At 35.0% G+C, this 17,087-nt stretch overlaps 1 protein-coding gene across 1 annotated transcript; it reads right to left on the bottom strand.

Moving 5' to 3' along the window:
* Window positions 1–1,351: 1,351 nt before the first annotated feature.
* On the bottom strand, window positions 1,352–5,255 carry LOC121243660 (ATP-dependent Clp protease adapter protein CLPS1, chloroplastic-like). Its single transcript, XM_041141783.1, has 3 exons — window positions 5,034–5,255; window positions 4,702–4,849; window positions 1,352–1,771 (listed from the first exon to the last, which is right to left on the bottom strand). The coding sequence occupies exons 1-3, from the start codon at window positions 5,098–5,100 to the stop codon at window positions 1,507–1,509; spliced, it is 480 nt and encodes a 159-aa protein (XP_040997717.1). The 5' UTR covers window positions 5,101–5,255; the 3' UTR covers window positions 1,352–1,506.
* Between the last annotated feature and the right edge of the window lie 11,832 nt (window positions 5,256–17,087).

Below are 17,087 nucleotides of genomic sequence, written 5' to 3'. Positions count from 1 at the left end.
ATTAATAAGAGAAAACGAAGTACAATAGTTCTATGGTCCTATATATTATAAATATTGGAGTATTTTTACTATTCTACTAATACTTATATACTTATATTTGCTATACTATTCTGCCCAAGCCCGGCTGAGGAAGAATTACGGGCGTAAAACAAAAAAATATGCTGAATCAGGTGGATATACTATATTTAATATATCATTTATCCATTATTAAATTAACAATACATGTTAGATATAATTTTAGGATATGTAAATATCCTGAACACTTTTAAAAAATAATGGGGTTCATTATTACAAAATAATTTTTTTATTTGTCTCATATTTATCCAATTTTTTTTTTTTAAAAAATGTGAGACTGCATACTCTAAGATTGCATGTGTAATTCGGTTTGCATGCGTAATTTGGTTTACATGTGTAATTCGGTTTTGAGCTTTTTTAGTTGGGCTAGTTGGTTTTTTTTATCCAAATGAAATTTTCTTTTACCCTAAATTTGAAAGAGCCCAAAACATTATTTTAAAAAACGCCATACATATAACTAATTAATCAAATAAAAAATATAAAAAAATACATTGAAACAATTGCAAATGCAACCACCAAAGTAAAAGATCTAACTCCAAAGTATATAAAAAAGATTACAGAATAACTGATTACCAACTATTTAGCTTAAAAAACTTACAATTACATATTATATATATATATAATGTACTTTTATATTTATATCATATTATATAAGAATAAATAATAACATGTTAATAACTTAATATTAATATTCATATTAATTAAGATACATTTCAAGCTGCCATTAATTAAAACTGAGTAGGAATAGTAGTTATACACTCTTGGATCCACTATCCATTTTTTGTGGAAACGTAGGCTGTTGAGCATTCTCAAAAGGAATGACCATTCCATGAAATCAAAAGCCTTTCCATGTCAAGCTTCACCATTATGAGTGCCTAGTGAACATATTTCTTGTTCATGATATTGACAAATGCTTGCGCTGTGATGGAATTTTTTTGAATGGTTCTTCTAGGGAAGAAAGTTGTCTGGTTTGGGGAAATCAGCTTTGGTAGGACTTCTTTCAGACGGTTTGCAAGAATTTTTGCTATGATTTTTTAGCAAACACTTGATATGATTTTGTAGCATACACTTGATAAACTGATTGGCCTAAATTAATTAACCATGTTTGGATGCCTACTTATTCCATAGCATTTGTGAGATAAACAGCACGACTCTTCAAAATTTTAAAAATTTGTAGCAGTGCCATCCAAATTTTGATACAATGCACACTGACAACCATAAACACACACTGTAAACAGCAAACAGCAAGCAAAGTCCATTTGGACGAACACTGATGTATAGAAGTAGAGGTGTTTTAACATGGCAAACACAACAAAGGTTCATCTTCATATGGACTTTTTGAGTTTATGTACATTTAAACAGAATTCCCTTACTAGAAACGGATTAAAACTGTTGCCAAAGACATGCATTTCTTTTTCTAAAAATATGAAACTATTCGCACCCGCCACTGGCAGGCTCAATTGAACTCAAAAGGCCATTACCTCTCAATTGCATGCAGTGCTCTTCAGCATCAGCTTGAGCACAGATGATTACCACTGCCAGGCCATTAAAATGCGCCTCTTGCATGATGTTAACTGCATTGTCAAGGGTCATTCCAGGAATGACCTTCATTAACACTTGGACAACATACTCCCGCTTGTTGAAGTTGTCATTGTGCAGCAAAACACGGTAAGGTGGGGCCATTTTCCTTGATTTTCTGAAATCCAAAGCAATGAACATAGTTGAATCTTTTCTTAGCATCTAAGTGATTGTCATCTCTATCTTAGCATGAATTCAGCATGAACTTAGATGATGGAAAACAAATATGGTCAATCAACAGCCTGTAAGCCACATCCGGTATTACGGTTCAGGCCATGTCCGGTGAGCTTCCCTTTCTTGGAGTGACGAGTAGTTTATTCTTGGAGTGGTCCAAGAAAGGGAAGTTCTCCGTCCACTCCTTCTACAAGCCGTGAACATGCATGATACAAATCCATTCCTATGGAAGAATATTTAGAAGATGAAGGCACCCTTAAAGGCACTCTTCTTTGTATGAGCAACTTCCTGGGGAAAGATCCTCACACTTCGACAATTTAAGGAAACATAGATTCATTTAGGGGGTGGCAAATCGTGTTAACGAGTTGTGTTCATGTTGTGTCAAGTCATGTATATTATACGATATGGGTCATCCTAAACACGACCTGTTAAGCTTAACAGATCAGATCTCCAAACCCAAACATGACCTATTAAAATAACAACCCGACCCATCTTGTTATGAATTAATTAAAAATATATCGACACGATACGACCTGTTTTGACCCACGTCAACCCATTTCAACCGGTTTATGTCAATGGTTTGAATTGACCCAACTTATCCATTGATTAACATAATTTCACATAAAAGTTAAAATCACAATATTTCCCAAAAATATAAAACTAACCACGAGTCCAAAATTACAATCCAAGGGAAGTGAGGGAGGCGATTGTGACTCGTGAAAACTGACTCAACTGAAAACTGAGAGAGAGTGAGGGCCTAAGAGAGAGTTAGGAAATACGAAATAGGGTTAGGGTATTTTTGTTTTTAGGTTAAAAATGATATAATTGTAATTTTGAGTAAAAAAATTTAACGGGTCTAAATGGGTCACTAACAGGTTAAGCAGGTTGACCCGTTAGTGACCCATTAATGAATCGTGTTTTAACGGGGTCAACTTGTTTTGACCTAAGCCATACCCGCTAGTTTCGTATCGTGTTCGTGCTGGGTTAGCGGGTCGTGTTACATATTTCCACCTTTAGACTCATTCATTGTCATGGAGTGGTGTTGCACATGAAAAAAGAGTGAGGAGTCCATTAATCATTTATTACTTCATTGTGAGATTGCCATGACCTTATGGAATGATTTCTTCACTCGGGTGGGACTAACTTGGGGGATGCCAAGAAGGGTAATCCATCTTCTAGCTTCTTGAAGAGGCCTTCGGAATAACTCTCATATTGCAGCAATAAGGAAGATGGTCCCAATATGTCTAAGGTGGCGCATTGGGAGGGAAAGGAATGATAGAAGCTTCGAAGCTTGAAAGCGATCAATGGAAGAGCTTAGGAAATTGTTTTTCAATACTTTACACCATTGGTCTGTTGTAATTGATTTCGATGAATTTCTTGTATCATTGAACTAGCACGCTTAGGCGATGCTCTTGTATATATCCTATATGGTTTTTGCCCATTCTTATGATCAATCAAATTTTGTTTACCGATTAAAAAAAAAAGTTATTTTCAACAAAATCTTTTATTAGTTATAAAAAAAAATGAAGTTTTGGTAGTAACTAGAAAAAATAAGTCATGAAGACAAACTCTCAAATCTAGGTCCTCACTCACCTAAGTCTATTGAGTCACAGAATTCTGATGCTGTCTCAAAATAAAAACCCTCACTACCTTCATTAAGTCACCTACAAAAGTAACCCTGAAAGGAATTCCATCCAAGTTTCCAGGCACTAATTTCAAGAAAATATTACTAATGAAATGTATTCAATGAATCCACTGACACAAATCTAACCGAGATTGAAGATTGAGATCATCGCCGCCAATCTAACCAATATTTAATTTTTTTAAAGTATGAATGAACCAATCTAGCCAATATTGAAGATAAATGACATTGCTATTTATCTTGATAATTAATATCTCCAGGTAATTTAAGAAATTCCCTATATTTTTTCAATAGTATAAACCTAAAATACAGATGGTCATCCTAAACTCTACACAAGATGCTTGGTATTAGATAATAGATATTTATCTCTAAATTTTTATTGTACATTACATCCAACATCATCCAGACGCAAGAAATCTTGTCATAGCCTGGCTAATACACAAAGGCATTCATCCGCAAGACTACCTGGAATTTAATGTCAGACCTTACAAACATGTTGAGCCATGTATGCAATATCAGTGCACATAACCATGCTGACTTCATCCTCTTGTAATCCAGGCCATCAGCTTATTGTACACAGATATATCAGTACAGCATAATAGAGTATATAGAAGTTTCTCGTTTTGAAAACTTTGAATTGGAGCAAAACAGCAACCTTGGAATTGAGATTAAGACTAAGGATGAATGTTATCAGAAGGACTTGGTACAAAAAAATATTATTACTCTTCTCCGCGGCTAGGTTAAACTTCTAAAGCTAGGGAAAAAGAGTTTGGAGGGCTTTAAAACAAACCCTTTTCCCACCTCTAGTTTTCACACTTATATTTTATTTTTTTATTTTTTGTGGTTATTCATATATATTGATCTGTTGGTTACATGTCAAGCTCATAAGAGTGAGACAACCATAAGATTGGTAGCGAATAGGTGAACTTGTTTTTGACAAAAAGTAGGGTCTATCATTCAAAAATGATTTTTTCATGAGGATCCCAAATTTAACCATTTTTTTCACAGGGGTGTGCGGGGCTTGCACTTCCAGGACTGCCTAACAATTTATTCATCTACGATGGAGATCGTAAAGTCTTAATTAAAATAATAAATTCATTAATAATGGGGTACTTAAAAAAAAGTGCCAAACAATTTATTCATTAATGATGTCAATTAGATGCTCTAGTCAAGGAAAGCTCCGTATGAGGGAAGAAAAAGGTAAACCATAGAACTGGTTATAGTGTGTGTACCTCAAGTCAAACTCGGACTCACGGCCAGGCGTCGTCTTCTCAACGGTAGGCTTCTCCAATAAGCCGCCACCTTTCCCAAGCCCAGCGGCCGATACTGTCATCAAAATAATCCGGTTCTTGCATTGCTTGCAAACAGTGTACTTATCCCCTGCGATAATCCGATTTAAACTTCAATTTTAAAATATAAAAACGAGTGTAAAGGCTTCCGTTGCAATTAATACAATGTTACAAATGACCCGATTCGATCGAGGTACGAAGAGGAAATCACGAAGAACTCTTCATTGAGAAGTCAAAATTGAAGCAAAAATTGTGTGTGAGAGTGAGAGAGGTACCGGGTTTTGTAGGGTTGAAGACATGGTTGGTTGAAAGAGGGACTCGACCGCATATGGCAGTTTCCATGGCCCCGCGCTCTCTCTCTCTCTCTCTCTCCGTTCCTCGGTGTTCTCTCTTCTCCACCGCTTGACGGAATCAGATATCTGAAATTCTATGCAATTCGGAGAGAAAGTAACAGTTAGCAGAATCCTACGATTAAAGATATTTAATCGATGGTGCCTGTGATCGGGCATTGCTCGTTTTAAATCGCTAGCTTTGTGACACGTCACTTAATCAGGAGTGGTTGGTGAACGTCCCCAAAATGCTAATCAACAGAGACAAATTCGAGGTTGGGCCCCACTTTTCAGATCTTCGCCTTTACGGAAGTAATTATTGTGAAAAAATGTAATAATATCCTTCTTTTACTATGGGTAGTTATACCTCTGTATTATTTTCCATTTACTACTTAAAAGTTAAATATATTTGAAATTTTTTTATTTTTTTATCATTTTTTAAGTATTTTTTTTCATATCCTTAATCATTAATATATATATATATATATATAATTTTACTAATAATCACTTCCATAACTATTAAATAAAATAAAAAAATTAAATACAAAAAAAATTAGTAAATAGATAGTAAGAAGATAGTAATCCTATCATTTTTTATTTTACTATCTATCTATTCTTTTTTATCTTTAAATTTGGATTAAAATTTCAAAGCATTATATTTTTACAAGAAAATAAATTCAATTAACTAACAAAATTATGTAATCTAATTAAAATAAATTTAATTTTATAAAAATAACTTTCTTTTATTCTTTGAATCAATTTTTATAAAAGAAATGATTTAGGAGGAAATGATTTAGTGAGGTTTCATGTAACTAAGTTTAACATGGTAGAATATGGTTAAAATTATTTTTATTATAAAATAATTTAATATATAATATAAAGTTATGTTAATTTATAAATTTATTTTATATGATTTTTTTATAACTGTAACACTCTGACACATTTAAAAAAAAAAAAAAGAGTAAATCTAATACTCACATAAAAAGTCTTATTTTTTAATGGAAGACTAGATTTTTTTTTTTAAAAAGGGCTCATAGAATTTACATAATATTATTCTTTGTACCAAATATTACTCTTATAACAATATTGAGAGGACTTCCCAATGCTTCGACAAAGTGAACACGTAACATAAAAAAATATTTTTATAAATTTATTTAAATTATAGATAATCACCTAAAATTAAGATTGCTTTTTAATAAAATAGTACAATTATATTAATTAATTGTGCAATGACTTATGAAATATTTATAAAAAAAGTTATTAAAATAAGCTTGAAATTAAGTTGTAAATGTAAGAAGATGGAAAATGTTTAATTTAAAAATTTTATTTACAAGCCAATGTCTGGAACATGTTATCTACATTATAGCATTGGTATTGGTTTTATAAAAAGCCTAACAAAATGTAAAATATAGCTTATTTCTTTTAAACATAACTACATTAGATTAGTCAAAAGTTAAATTAGAAACTTTGAACTACAGTAAAATACTCTTTTTCTTCATATTTAGAATGCTACTGTTTACAAACCAAATGTATTTTTAATTCCGGTTTAAAACACTCCTTTTGGTATACTGCATTGGGTGAAATATGAAGACATTAAATGCCCTAATAACAGAATAATGATGAACCGTCTTTTTGTTTGTTTTTCGTGTGGAAGTACCAATGGTCCAATATTATTATTATTATTATTAAAAATATGAAAATAAAAATAAACAGAATATTATTAAAAAATAATATTATATTATTATTTTGATGAATCCAATAGTTAATCCAATGTGAGATTATGGATATAGAGGTTTTAAATTTATGAAAAATATGTACTTTTTATCAAATTTTAAAGATAGCTTTGATGAAGCCAATACCAATACTTTTATTTACATGATAATATTTGATTTTTAAAATTTAAATTTTAAAATATTTTCCTCTAAATCAAGTTATGTCATTTAAGCATTTTACTAGATATATTATCCACACGACTTATAAATAGAATTTTTCTTAATTTAATTGTCTATCATGTCAATGAAGTCAAGTGAGTGCTAATAAATCTATGAACTATAAAAATGTTTTAATTATAAACAAATTTCATAAAAATAAATCAATAAAGTAAGATGCTTTGATGTGATAAGATAAAATTTTAAGATACAACCGTAATTCTCTCTAGGGATAATGGCGCTGGCGCAGGACCCTATAAGGGCTGGATCTTCCGAGAGTTTCGTAGATTGCTAAAGGACTCAATGTTTTGGTTTGGCTATACCCCGACAGTGTGCCCAATGAAATTGAGGGGAGCCCTGACTTCCTTTTTTTTTTTTTTGTGAGAAAGAGATGGCAATGACGGCCCAAAATGTTAAACCGACTCTAGCTCTAAAGTTTCCAAGGGGGAGGCCTTCTTTGGATGCCATCAAAGTGCATGTAGTAAAATGATGGGGACTGTCTCGGATTCCCACCATTGGTATCTTTGACACGAGGAACATTTTGGTGCATATGGAACTGGAGGAAGATTTCACACTTGCTTGGGCTAGAGAGGCCAGAGAAATGGAGGGATACACGTACAGAGTCTTCAAATGGACTCTGGAGTTTAATGGACGAGATGAACCACCATTGGCCTCGATTTGGGCGAATCTGTCGAGACTACGTATTTAGTTCTTTGAGAAAGACTATCTGAAGATTTTTAGAGGATCACTGGGGAGATTTCTTAGAGTTGATAATGCCACTAAAACCTTCACATGCCCAAGTTGTGCAAGATTTTGTGTAGAGGTAGATGTGTAGAAACATTTGGTTGAGAGGTTTTGGATTGGGGTTTAAGAAATTAATGGGTTTTGCCAGAAGGTGGTCTATGAAGAGGTCCCCCAATATTGTCACAAATGCAAACATCAGGGACATCACCTAGGTGTTTGTCGAATAGTCAACAAGGATAAACAAGCTGTCATGGAGGAGGGAAAAGGACGAAAAACACATAAAGCGAGGTATGCAGTGAAAGAAATCAGTGGGAGTTGAGACAAGGAAGCTAGTGGGGGTCAAGGGGTCCTGAATCTAAAACCATTGCAGAGGCAAGAGCCACATCGATTGAGGGTCAACATGGTACCAACTTTGCTGGGAAGGATGAATTGCTGGTGATGGACTAGATGCCACCCATTCAATCCAAGGTAACAACAGTAAGTTGGGCCAGGAAGCTAAGAGCTCCATTCAATCTAAGGTAACAAATTTACATGATTCAGTCTCTGTTAGTTCAAAGGCAGAGAATCAGGAGGGTGAGCCTCAAGAGCGGTGGAATACTCCAACGTTTAATTCTTTTGGCTCACTACAAAGATACAGAGATGAGAAAAATTTGTTCCAAACTATCATGATTCATGAGTGCAGGAAAAGGTTATGTGTTAGATTCAAAAAGGCCTTTGATAACATTGCGAACCAAGTCAAGGAAGAAAAATATGATGTCTTTAATGAAAGAGACAGCACCCAAAAATCCTAAATCATGATCCCTCCAATTCTTCTATGGAACATTAGGGGTGTAGGAAACATGGCATCTTTGGAAAAGTTGAGAAAGACTGTCAAGTCCTATGATACAAAGGTTATTGCATTGCTTGAACCTTTTCTACCTTTTAGAAAGGCTCATAGAATTTTCAGTAAATTGAAGATGGCAGGCTATGTCTCGAATGAAAAGAGGAATGGGAAAATCTAGATATTTTGGAGTGATGTTGTGTCCTTGGATCCTTTTCGAAGCTCTAGTCATATGATATCTGGCGTGGTAAATTTGAACAACAGTGAAATGGTGCTATATGTAATGTATGCAAGCTGTGATATTTGGAGAGGAGAAGCCTATGGGAGGACTTGACTAATCTCTTCTCAGCTGATGGAAACTGTGTTGTTAGTGGAGATCTTAATACAATTAGATGTGATGCTGAAAAGTTGGGTGGTATCCCTAAGCCGAGAGTGGCCATGGAAGACTTCAATGCATGTATCCAAAGGTGTGAACTGATAGATATCCCATTTGAAGGTTCAAAGTATTCTTGGTGTAATGGTATAGAAGGAAACACAAGGGTGTGGGCCAGACTAGATAGAACTCTGGTTTCTCCCATCATTGTTTCCATGAGCAAGGTATTACTATAAAAATATCTAGCCAATGTGTTTTCCAACCATAGTCCCATAGTTATTTAAGAGAAACCTATTTTCAAGGCATAAGACCTTGCACCCTTCAAATTCTTACGAATGTGAAGCACTCACCAGGATCTTCAGAGTAATAACAGAAAGCTGGTCTCAACCTGTGTATGGACTTGGGATGATTAAGCTGGCAACCAAACTAAAGAGACTAAAACAAGTTCTCAAAAAGTGGAATATAGAGGCGTTTGGTAGGATTGATAATAATATACATAAACTAGAGGATGAGCTACTTGAGATGGAAGTGAGGATGGGGGCCAACCATGCAGTGGAGGTGGATTTTCTTAGAAAGAAAGATGACTTGGAAATGTGCCTACTATAAAAAAAAATTCTATTAAAACAGAAAGCTTGAGTGAAGTGTCTAAATGTAGGGGATGCTAATACAAAGTTTTTTTATGCCACATTATAACAAAGGAGAAGTAGGAAAATGGTGGAGAGCATGGTGCTGGAAAATGGTGAACTCTTGACAACTCTAGAGGCTATTCACAATGCTTCTGTGGAAGGTCTTGACATCCAATGGAGAGCCACCTGATGGGGACCTGAGATCTTTTGTCACCCCAATATAACAGAGGACTATAATATTAAGTTGTGACTTATACCTACCATGAATGAAGTCTCTAAGGCTCTAAAAGACACTCCAATGGATAGCAGTCCAGGACCTTAATATGGAAGCTAACCTTGATTAAACACATGCTTTCAAGTCTGCCTATTCATTTGATGTCGGTTATTAATGTCCCTAGTATGATCATTAAGAGCCAAGAGGCTTAGAAGGTTGTTTGTAGATTTTTTCTGAGGGGGTTAATGATGAAAAGAGAAAGAAAAGAAGGGTGGCTTGGAGGAAAGCAAGTAAACCTACTAAAGAAGGAGGTCTCGGGCTAACAGACTTGGAGGTCGTGAAGTCTGCATTGCTTATGAAGTCTGCATGGAGGTTTCTCCATGGCAACTCTTTATGGACCATATTTTTCCAAGGGAAGTATTTGCTTCAAGACCAACCTCTACTCATCAGGCCTACATGCCACTCACACTCGTGGAAAGCCATTCAAACTCTAATCCATGTGATCCAAAGAAACACCTGCTTGAGAGTTGAAGAAAGAAGAATTTCATTTTGAAATGAGGATTGGACATGATTAGGAGTTTTTCCGACCATCTCCAGCACCATCAGTGGCACTGTAAGTCATCAACACACTTGTAATCTCCCTCTGCTCCTCCTGACGTCAAGCTCTCTCTCTCTCTCTCTCTCTCTCTCTCTCTCTCTCTCCCCAATATAGTTTTATGTCTATGGGTCACGGGCTTAGCCTAAACTTAACATGGGCATGCACGTGTAACGGGTTGCAGGACAAGGTCATAAAGTTCGCACAAATTTTTAAAGGTGTTGAAAATCAAGAGAAAATAGGCTCTTGGATGTGGGAATATTTTTAGGGTTTAATCGTGTGAATATAGGGAGAGTGATGATTTTAGTGTTATTAAAATTTTAGGTTTTGGGGAATATAGGTTATTTTAGTATCTTAGGTTATAATTACAAAGTCGTGTTTAAGTAGAGATTTATGAAAATTACTTGCATATTTTATAGGTGATCAATTTTGTGATAGAGATATCAGAAAGTGTTACGAGGTAAGTAATTTGACCATAAATTAGGATCATCATAGTTCAGCTTATATAGATTACTATTAGTGCCAGTTCTTTGACAGTCATTTTTATGTACCACTCATGCAAACATGTCATCCAACATAGCATATGATCATGTCATTCCACATCATGTTCAAATTTAGAAATTATAATTATGTATGTATTATGTGATGTATCTCATGTACATAAAACACGTAAACTATCTTAAGTTCAAGTGTAATATAAGATTAGATCAGTTAATCAGATGATCATTTAGATGCATGGTACCAATGCAGTTCAGATCAGGGTGGATGTGCAAGTCACAGACTCAAGCGTGGTCCAATATAGTATGCCAGAATACTATCAGCGGCTCCCCTTGCAACCGAGGGAAATGGGGCCGGCGCACAACCTCGCACACAGGGTAAGTGTGTTTGCCAGTCAGATCAGTCAGTTAATTTAGATAAATTAGTCATGCATAACATAAATATCAGTATGAACAGTCATGAATTTAAGCTTTCAGCATGAAAACTTTTATGAAAACTTTATCTTTAATATGTTTACGTTGATGGATTTCTTATTGAATCTTCGACTCCTTTTTGTATATTTTTATGTTTTTAAACCACCCCAGGTGATGACATTTATGAGGATGAGACTGTAGGACAGGATTTGACCCAGGGAGGCAAGGCAGAGGCCTAGATAATTTATATCATGTTTAGTTTATGATTTAATGTTTAAATAAATAATTTTGATAAACACATGGGATTTTAGTATTTTTTTTAAAAAAATAAGTGTTTCTGCATACTCTATTTTAGATTTTAAGTATTTAATAAAGTTTATTTTATTTATGAAATCTTTCACATCCGGTGCGTCATTAAAAGAAAAATTTTTAGTCAAGTTTAATAGCACACTAGCTTTCTGAAAATTTTAAAAATGTCTTTATTGGAGAGCGGGGTGTTACATCACGAATGTGAATGGTGAGCTTGTAGCTGGGTTCTATAGACAATATAGGATTCGGTCCAACTCAGAAGCAGAAGTATTTGCTTTAGTAAATGGTCTGAACCTTTGCAAGCAACTTCATCTGTATGAGGTGGAAGTGGAATTTGATTCAAAGCTGATTTGTTCAAGGTGGCAAAATGATTCTGAGGTTATTAGGCCAATGAGGGACGCATGGGATCAAGTTAAGTCCTTTGCTACCCAACTGGTTATTCATGTACATCATGCATACAATGAAGTTAATCAGGTGGTGGATGGACTAGCAAACATTGGAGCTCAGGACCAACCGGCCGATCTCTTGGAAATTCAAGACCTTCCTCGTGAAGTCAAGGGACTTCTGAGACCTGACAAGTTGGGCCTACCTTATTTACATTGTAGATGATTATATAACGAGGGTTGTGCCAAACATCAGGTTTTGATATTTGGTATATGGGATTTTGTGTAACCTCGTTTTAAATGTCATCGTGATATTCTTCCGTCATAAATGAGTGCTTTAAATAAAAAGAGTGGTTCTATGTGAAAAAAGATCATCATTTTGTATGAACACACTACATTTATCTTTCTTGGTGTTCCTGACTCCTATAGGAGGCTCTACCTTGTCAACACCTATGAAGGCAAGCTTTCATTCCATTTCTCATACTATCTCCTTTGTATTAATCGCATTGACACATAATATTCATTTGACACTAAATACAGTTCTAGGATGCATAAGTCTTGCGTACTATTTTTAAAAAAAGTGAAGTTCATTAAAAAAATATTTTTTTCATGTGAATCTTAGATTTACTCATATTTTTTTAAAGAGAATGCAAAATTTACATATTATAAGACTGCAAATATTATTTCTCTACTCAAAATAACCCCTAGTGAGAAATAATACTTATTCCTCTCAAATAAAAAAGAAAAGAAAAAGAAAAAGAAAAGTATGAGTAATAAAGCGCAAAAATTCTAACAGTTTTGAGGGTTGTTGAGTACGGAGATGACAATGGTTATACTCCAAAAATGTCTAAATAGTTTAATAATAATGGTATCCAATCCAATCTATTCAGATCCTCCATTAACTTTATAAACATTTGTGAATGATTCTCTACTGGTTCCATGACCTGAGGATCATGAACCTGTACTGTGAGTCAAGATTTGATCACTAGGCCATGGCTCAACAACCAGATTTGGATTCCTATCTCCTTAGAACTCCAGGGAAAGGTAGTACAACTTATAGAACAGATGCTCTTCAAGTAAGGTCAGACATATAAATAAACTTTTACTCAACCAAAACAAAAAAAAAAAAAAAAAAAAAGAAATTATTTTCATAAATTTCTTGTTTTCTGGCAAGACCAAAGAAAGAGGATGTTTACTAAACATCCAAAACCCCAGTGGGTAATTTTGTAGGAGCTACATATTATTGTTTCATTTAATGCTTTGCATGGAACAAAAACCATCAAGACAATTGCACATGTCAGATCTCCAACCACCAAAACATGCAAATAAAACCTGTGACCAAATGGAAATCTTGAAATATTTTATTTTTTTATAGGTAATAATATAATTTATTCCAAGTAAATAGGCATAACCCAAGTACATATGATGTATACAAGTGAGTACACCTAGATACAAGCTATAACAAAATAGAACTAAAGGCAAAACACTACAAATATACCCATCCCATACAAGGTTTTTCATCCAAAAACTTATGGTGCTAAAGAAAAAATTCATGAATTCCCCCATGGTTCGTTCGCAATTTTCGGAACACCTCTCATTTCTCTCTAACCATAAGCACCAAAACAAACACGAGGGTATCATCCTCCACATTGCTGCACTGCCTCCACATCCCACTGAACCTTGCCAGTTAGCCAAAAAGTCCACCACAAGCAAATGCATCACCCAAGCAATGCCTACCCTTGCAAAAATCTCATTTCACAGCTTCGTCACCACCTCACAATGAAGAAAAAGATGGTTAACAAATTCGCCATCTTTTTTACACATAAAACACCAGTCCAAATAATTTTCTTTTCCTCAAATTATCCGTGATTAATATTTTCTCAAGAGACACCAGCCAACAAAAAAATGCAACTTTAGTAGGCACCCTTGCTCCCCATATAGATTTCCAGGGCTATACTTTATCACCATGACTATTTAACACCTTGTAGAAAGATCTCACTGAGAATCTGGAATTATAATCATGCACCCACAACAGCCTATCCTCCCTATTTTGATCGATCTTCCTATCATATAATTTTACAAGGAAATCAGCAACTTCACACACTTCTCAGTCTTGTAAGTCCGTGGTAAATTCCACATTCCAATGTAACATATTATTAGATAATCGATAAGAGTTAGCCATTGTAGCCTCTTTGTTTGTAGCAATCCTAAAAAGATTAGGAAACACGAATTTAAGAGCTAAATCCCTGCATCACTTATCATGCCAGAAAGAAATATTTGTACTATTTCCCACTTTGAAATTCATGTTTTTGATAAAATTCCCCCAACCCAACCGAATGGACTTCCACAAACCCACCCCATACACCCCCTGTACTTCATTAGTATACCAATTCCCCCCACATCCTCCCATATTTAACATCCACAATCTGCCTCCATAATGCATTACTCTCGTTGTTGTATCTTCAAAGCCACTTCCCAGGAAGAGCTTTATTGAAAAGCTTTAAATTCTGCACGCCCAATCCTCCACATGACACCGGGATACAAACCTTATTCCAACTCACCAAGTGATATTTTCTTTCCTCCCCATTATCGTCCTATAAGAAACTTAAAAAAATCCTCTCAATTCTTGTAGCTACCACCGTAGGTAAAGGAAAGAGGGAGGGGAAATATATGGGTAAATTAGACAATGTACTTTTAATAAATGTGACTCTACCCCCTTTTGACAAATAAAACTTTTTCCAATCTCCTCTCAATCTTCTCAATCACTTCATCCCAAATAGACATTGATTTGTGAGGTGCCCACAGTGGTAACCCAAGATATTTCATAGGTAACGAAGTTATCTTACATCCTAAAATATTGGCTAGATCCAAATATTTCCGACTGTACCCACTGGAACAATTTCAGACTTGGTTAAATTAATTTTAAGCTCAGAGACAACTTCAAAATATAGCAATAAAGCTCTTAAAGCTCGAAGATGATCCTGGTTGGTATCACTCACTGAAAATCAAAGTATCATCTGCCAAGAGTAAATGTGAAACAGTAATGCTGCCCTGTGAGACATCACCCACCATGAATCCCGACACAAAATCCCCTTCCACATCAATTATACGACTCTAGGCATCCATAACTAAGACAAATAGGAAAGAAGATAAAGGGTCTTCTTGCCTCAAACCACGAGTGTTGTTAAAAAATCCAATTGGAGAACCATTCACCCAAATAGAAAATCTGGTCGTCAAAATGCAATGTCTTATCCATGAGTACCACTTCTCCCCAAACCCAAAGCTCCCAAGCAAGTAGAGTAGAAAATCCTAATTGACATGGTCAAAAGCTTTTTCCATTTTCAATTTGATTAAAATTCCATATTGTCCCATCGTTTTTCTACTTTCCAAACACTCATGAGCAATTAAGATTGAATCAAGAATTTGTCTTCCCCTCACAAATGCATTTTGAGATTTCGTTATAATCTTATCCATAACCACACTAAGGCGGTTAGCTAACACCTTTGATATGATCTTATACACCCCATTTATCAAGCTAATAGGTCGAAAATCCCCCATTTCTACAGCACCCGCCTTTTAAGGGATGAGAGCAATGAAAGTTGTATTAAAACTCTTCTCAAATTTTAGGAAGGAATGAAATTCTTCAAAAACTTTCATAATATCATTATTCACAATATCCCAACATGCTTGGAAAAACGCCTTGAAAAAACTGTTCGAGCCCAAAGCCTTATCCTTAGACATGCCTCTAACCACATCAAGAACTTCATCTTCCTCAAAAGGATCTCTCGAACCAATCTGCAGTAAGATGATCAATGGTATCAAAGACCAGCCCATCTAGCTTAGGTCTCCATGAAAATTCTTCTCGAAAAAGCTTCTCATAAAAATTCACAATATGATCTTCAATCTTCTCCTTGTCACAAATCACATTATCACCTACATGAAGAACTTCAATGTCATTATTTCTTCTATGAGATTTTTTTTGCCATTTTATGGAAAAATTTCATGCATTTGTCTCATTCCTTTAACCATAGGATTCTGGATTTTTGCTTCCATGAAATTTCCTCCATAAGCATTAATTTTTCAATTTCTGCCAGAACCCATTTCTTCATCTCCTTTTCCATAAAAGAAATTGAACCTGTCAACTCATTTCCCTCCAAACAATGCAACTGTTCCATAAGAAGTTTTCTATTGTTTTCGACATTGCCAAAATTCTCCGCATTCTATTTCTTCAAGTCTTTTTTGAACTCCTTAAATTTTCTACCCAAGATAAAACTGGGAGTACCAGTAAAATGATAAGAGGCCCACCACCTTCTTACTCTTTCAACAAAAGCTTCATCCTCCAACCACATATTTTTAAATTTAAAGTGTTTTTTCCCACTAATAAGGCTCCCACAATCCATCAAAATAGGATAATGGTCAGAAACTATTCTTTGTAACATTTTTTTACTTGACTTCGAAAATAATGCTTCCCAAGAGATCGAAACAATCTATCCAAACGGAACCATGCCCTCCAATTTGACCACATGAAATCCCCTCCCGCTATAAGTAAATCAATCAGCTGCAACTCAGAAATGAGTTCTGAAAATTCAGACATAGCTTTAGTAATTGACGAGTTCCCTACTCACTCACAAGGAAAGCTAGTAATATTAAAATCTCTTCCAAAACACCACGGAAGATCCCACCAACTGCAAAGACCCACCATTTCTTCCCATAATATACTCTTAGAATCTGAATTTGGCTCATAAACACCAGCAAAAACCCATTTGACGCCATCATCCACATTCTTAAAGTGACAAGCCACCAAAGATTCTCCCATGATCTACTACTTCTACAACCCACCTATACCACATAACAATAATGCCTCCCACAACTCCATTAGAGACTAACTCGACCTAACCCACATAATTGTACCTCCATAAACTATGAACCATCGATTGATTAACGACCTTCAATTTAGTTTCTTGAAAACAAATAATTTCAGCCTTCCACTGCCTAATCATATTTTTCACTCGGAGATGCTTTCTATACCCATTCAGCCCCCAAACATTCCAATAAATGATCTTAGGCTTAATGAGAAACCATTGATAGCCATCTCTT

The sequence above is a fragment of the Juglans microcarpa x Juglans regia genome, chromosome 8D (genome assembly GCF_004785595.1).
Source record: "Juglans microcarpa x Juglans regia isolate MS1-56 chromosome 8D, Jm3101_v1.0, whole genome shotgun sequence".
NCBI classification, from domain to species: domain Eukaryota; kingdom Viridiplantae; phylum Streptophyta; class Magnoliopsida; order Fagales; family Juglandaceae; genus Juglans; species Juglans microcarpa x Juglans regia.
The sequence above is the reverse complement of the archived record's forward strand: the minus strand, read 5'-3'. Positions and strand labels throughout refer to the sequence as shown.

Coding starts and splice junctions, on each gene's coding strand:
- LOC121243660 (XM_041141783.1), bottom strand. CDS start 5,100: ATGGAAACTGCCATATGCGGTCGAGTCCCTCTTTCAACCAACCATGTC. Junction 4,850..5,033: donor CTTCAACCCTACAAAACCCG/GTACCTCTCTCA, acceptor GGATTATCGCAG/GGGATAAGTACACTGTTTGC. Junction 1,772..4,701: donor GAGTCCGAGTTTGACTTGAG/GTACACACACTA, acceptor TTTGGATTTCAG/AAAATCAAGGAAAATGGCCC.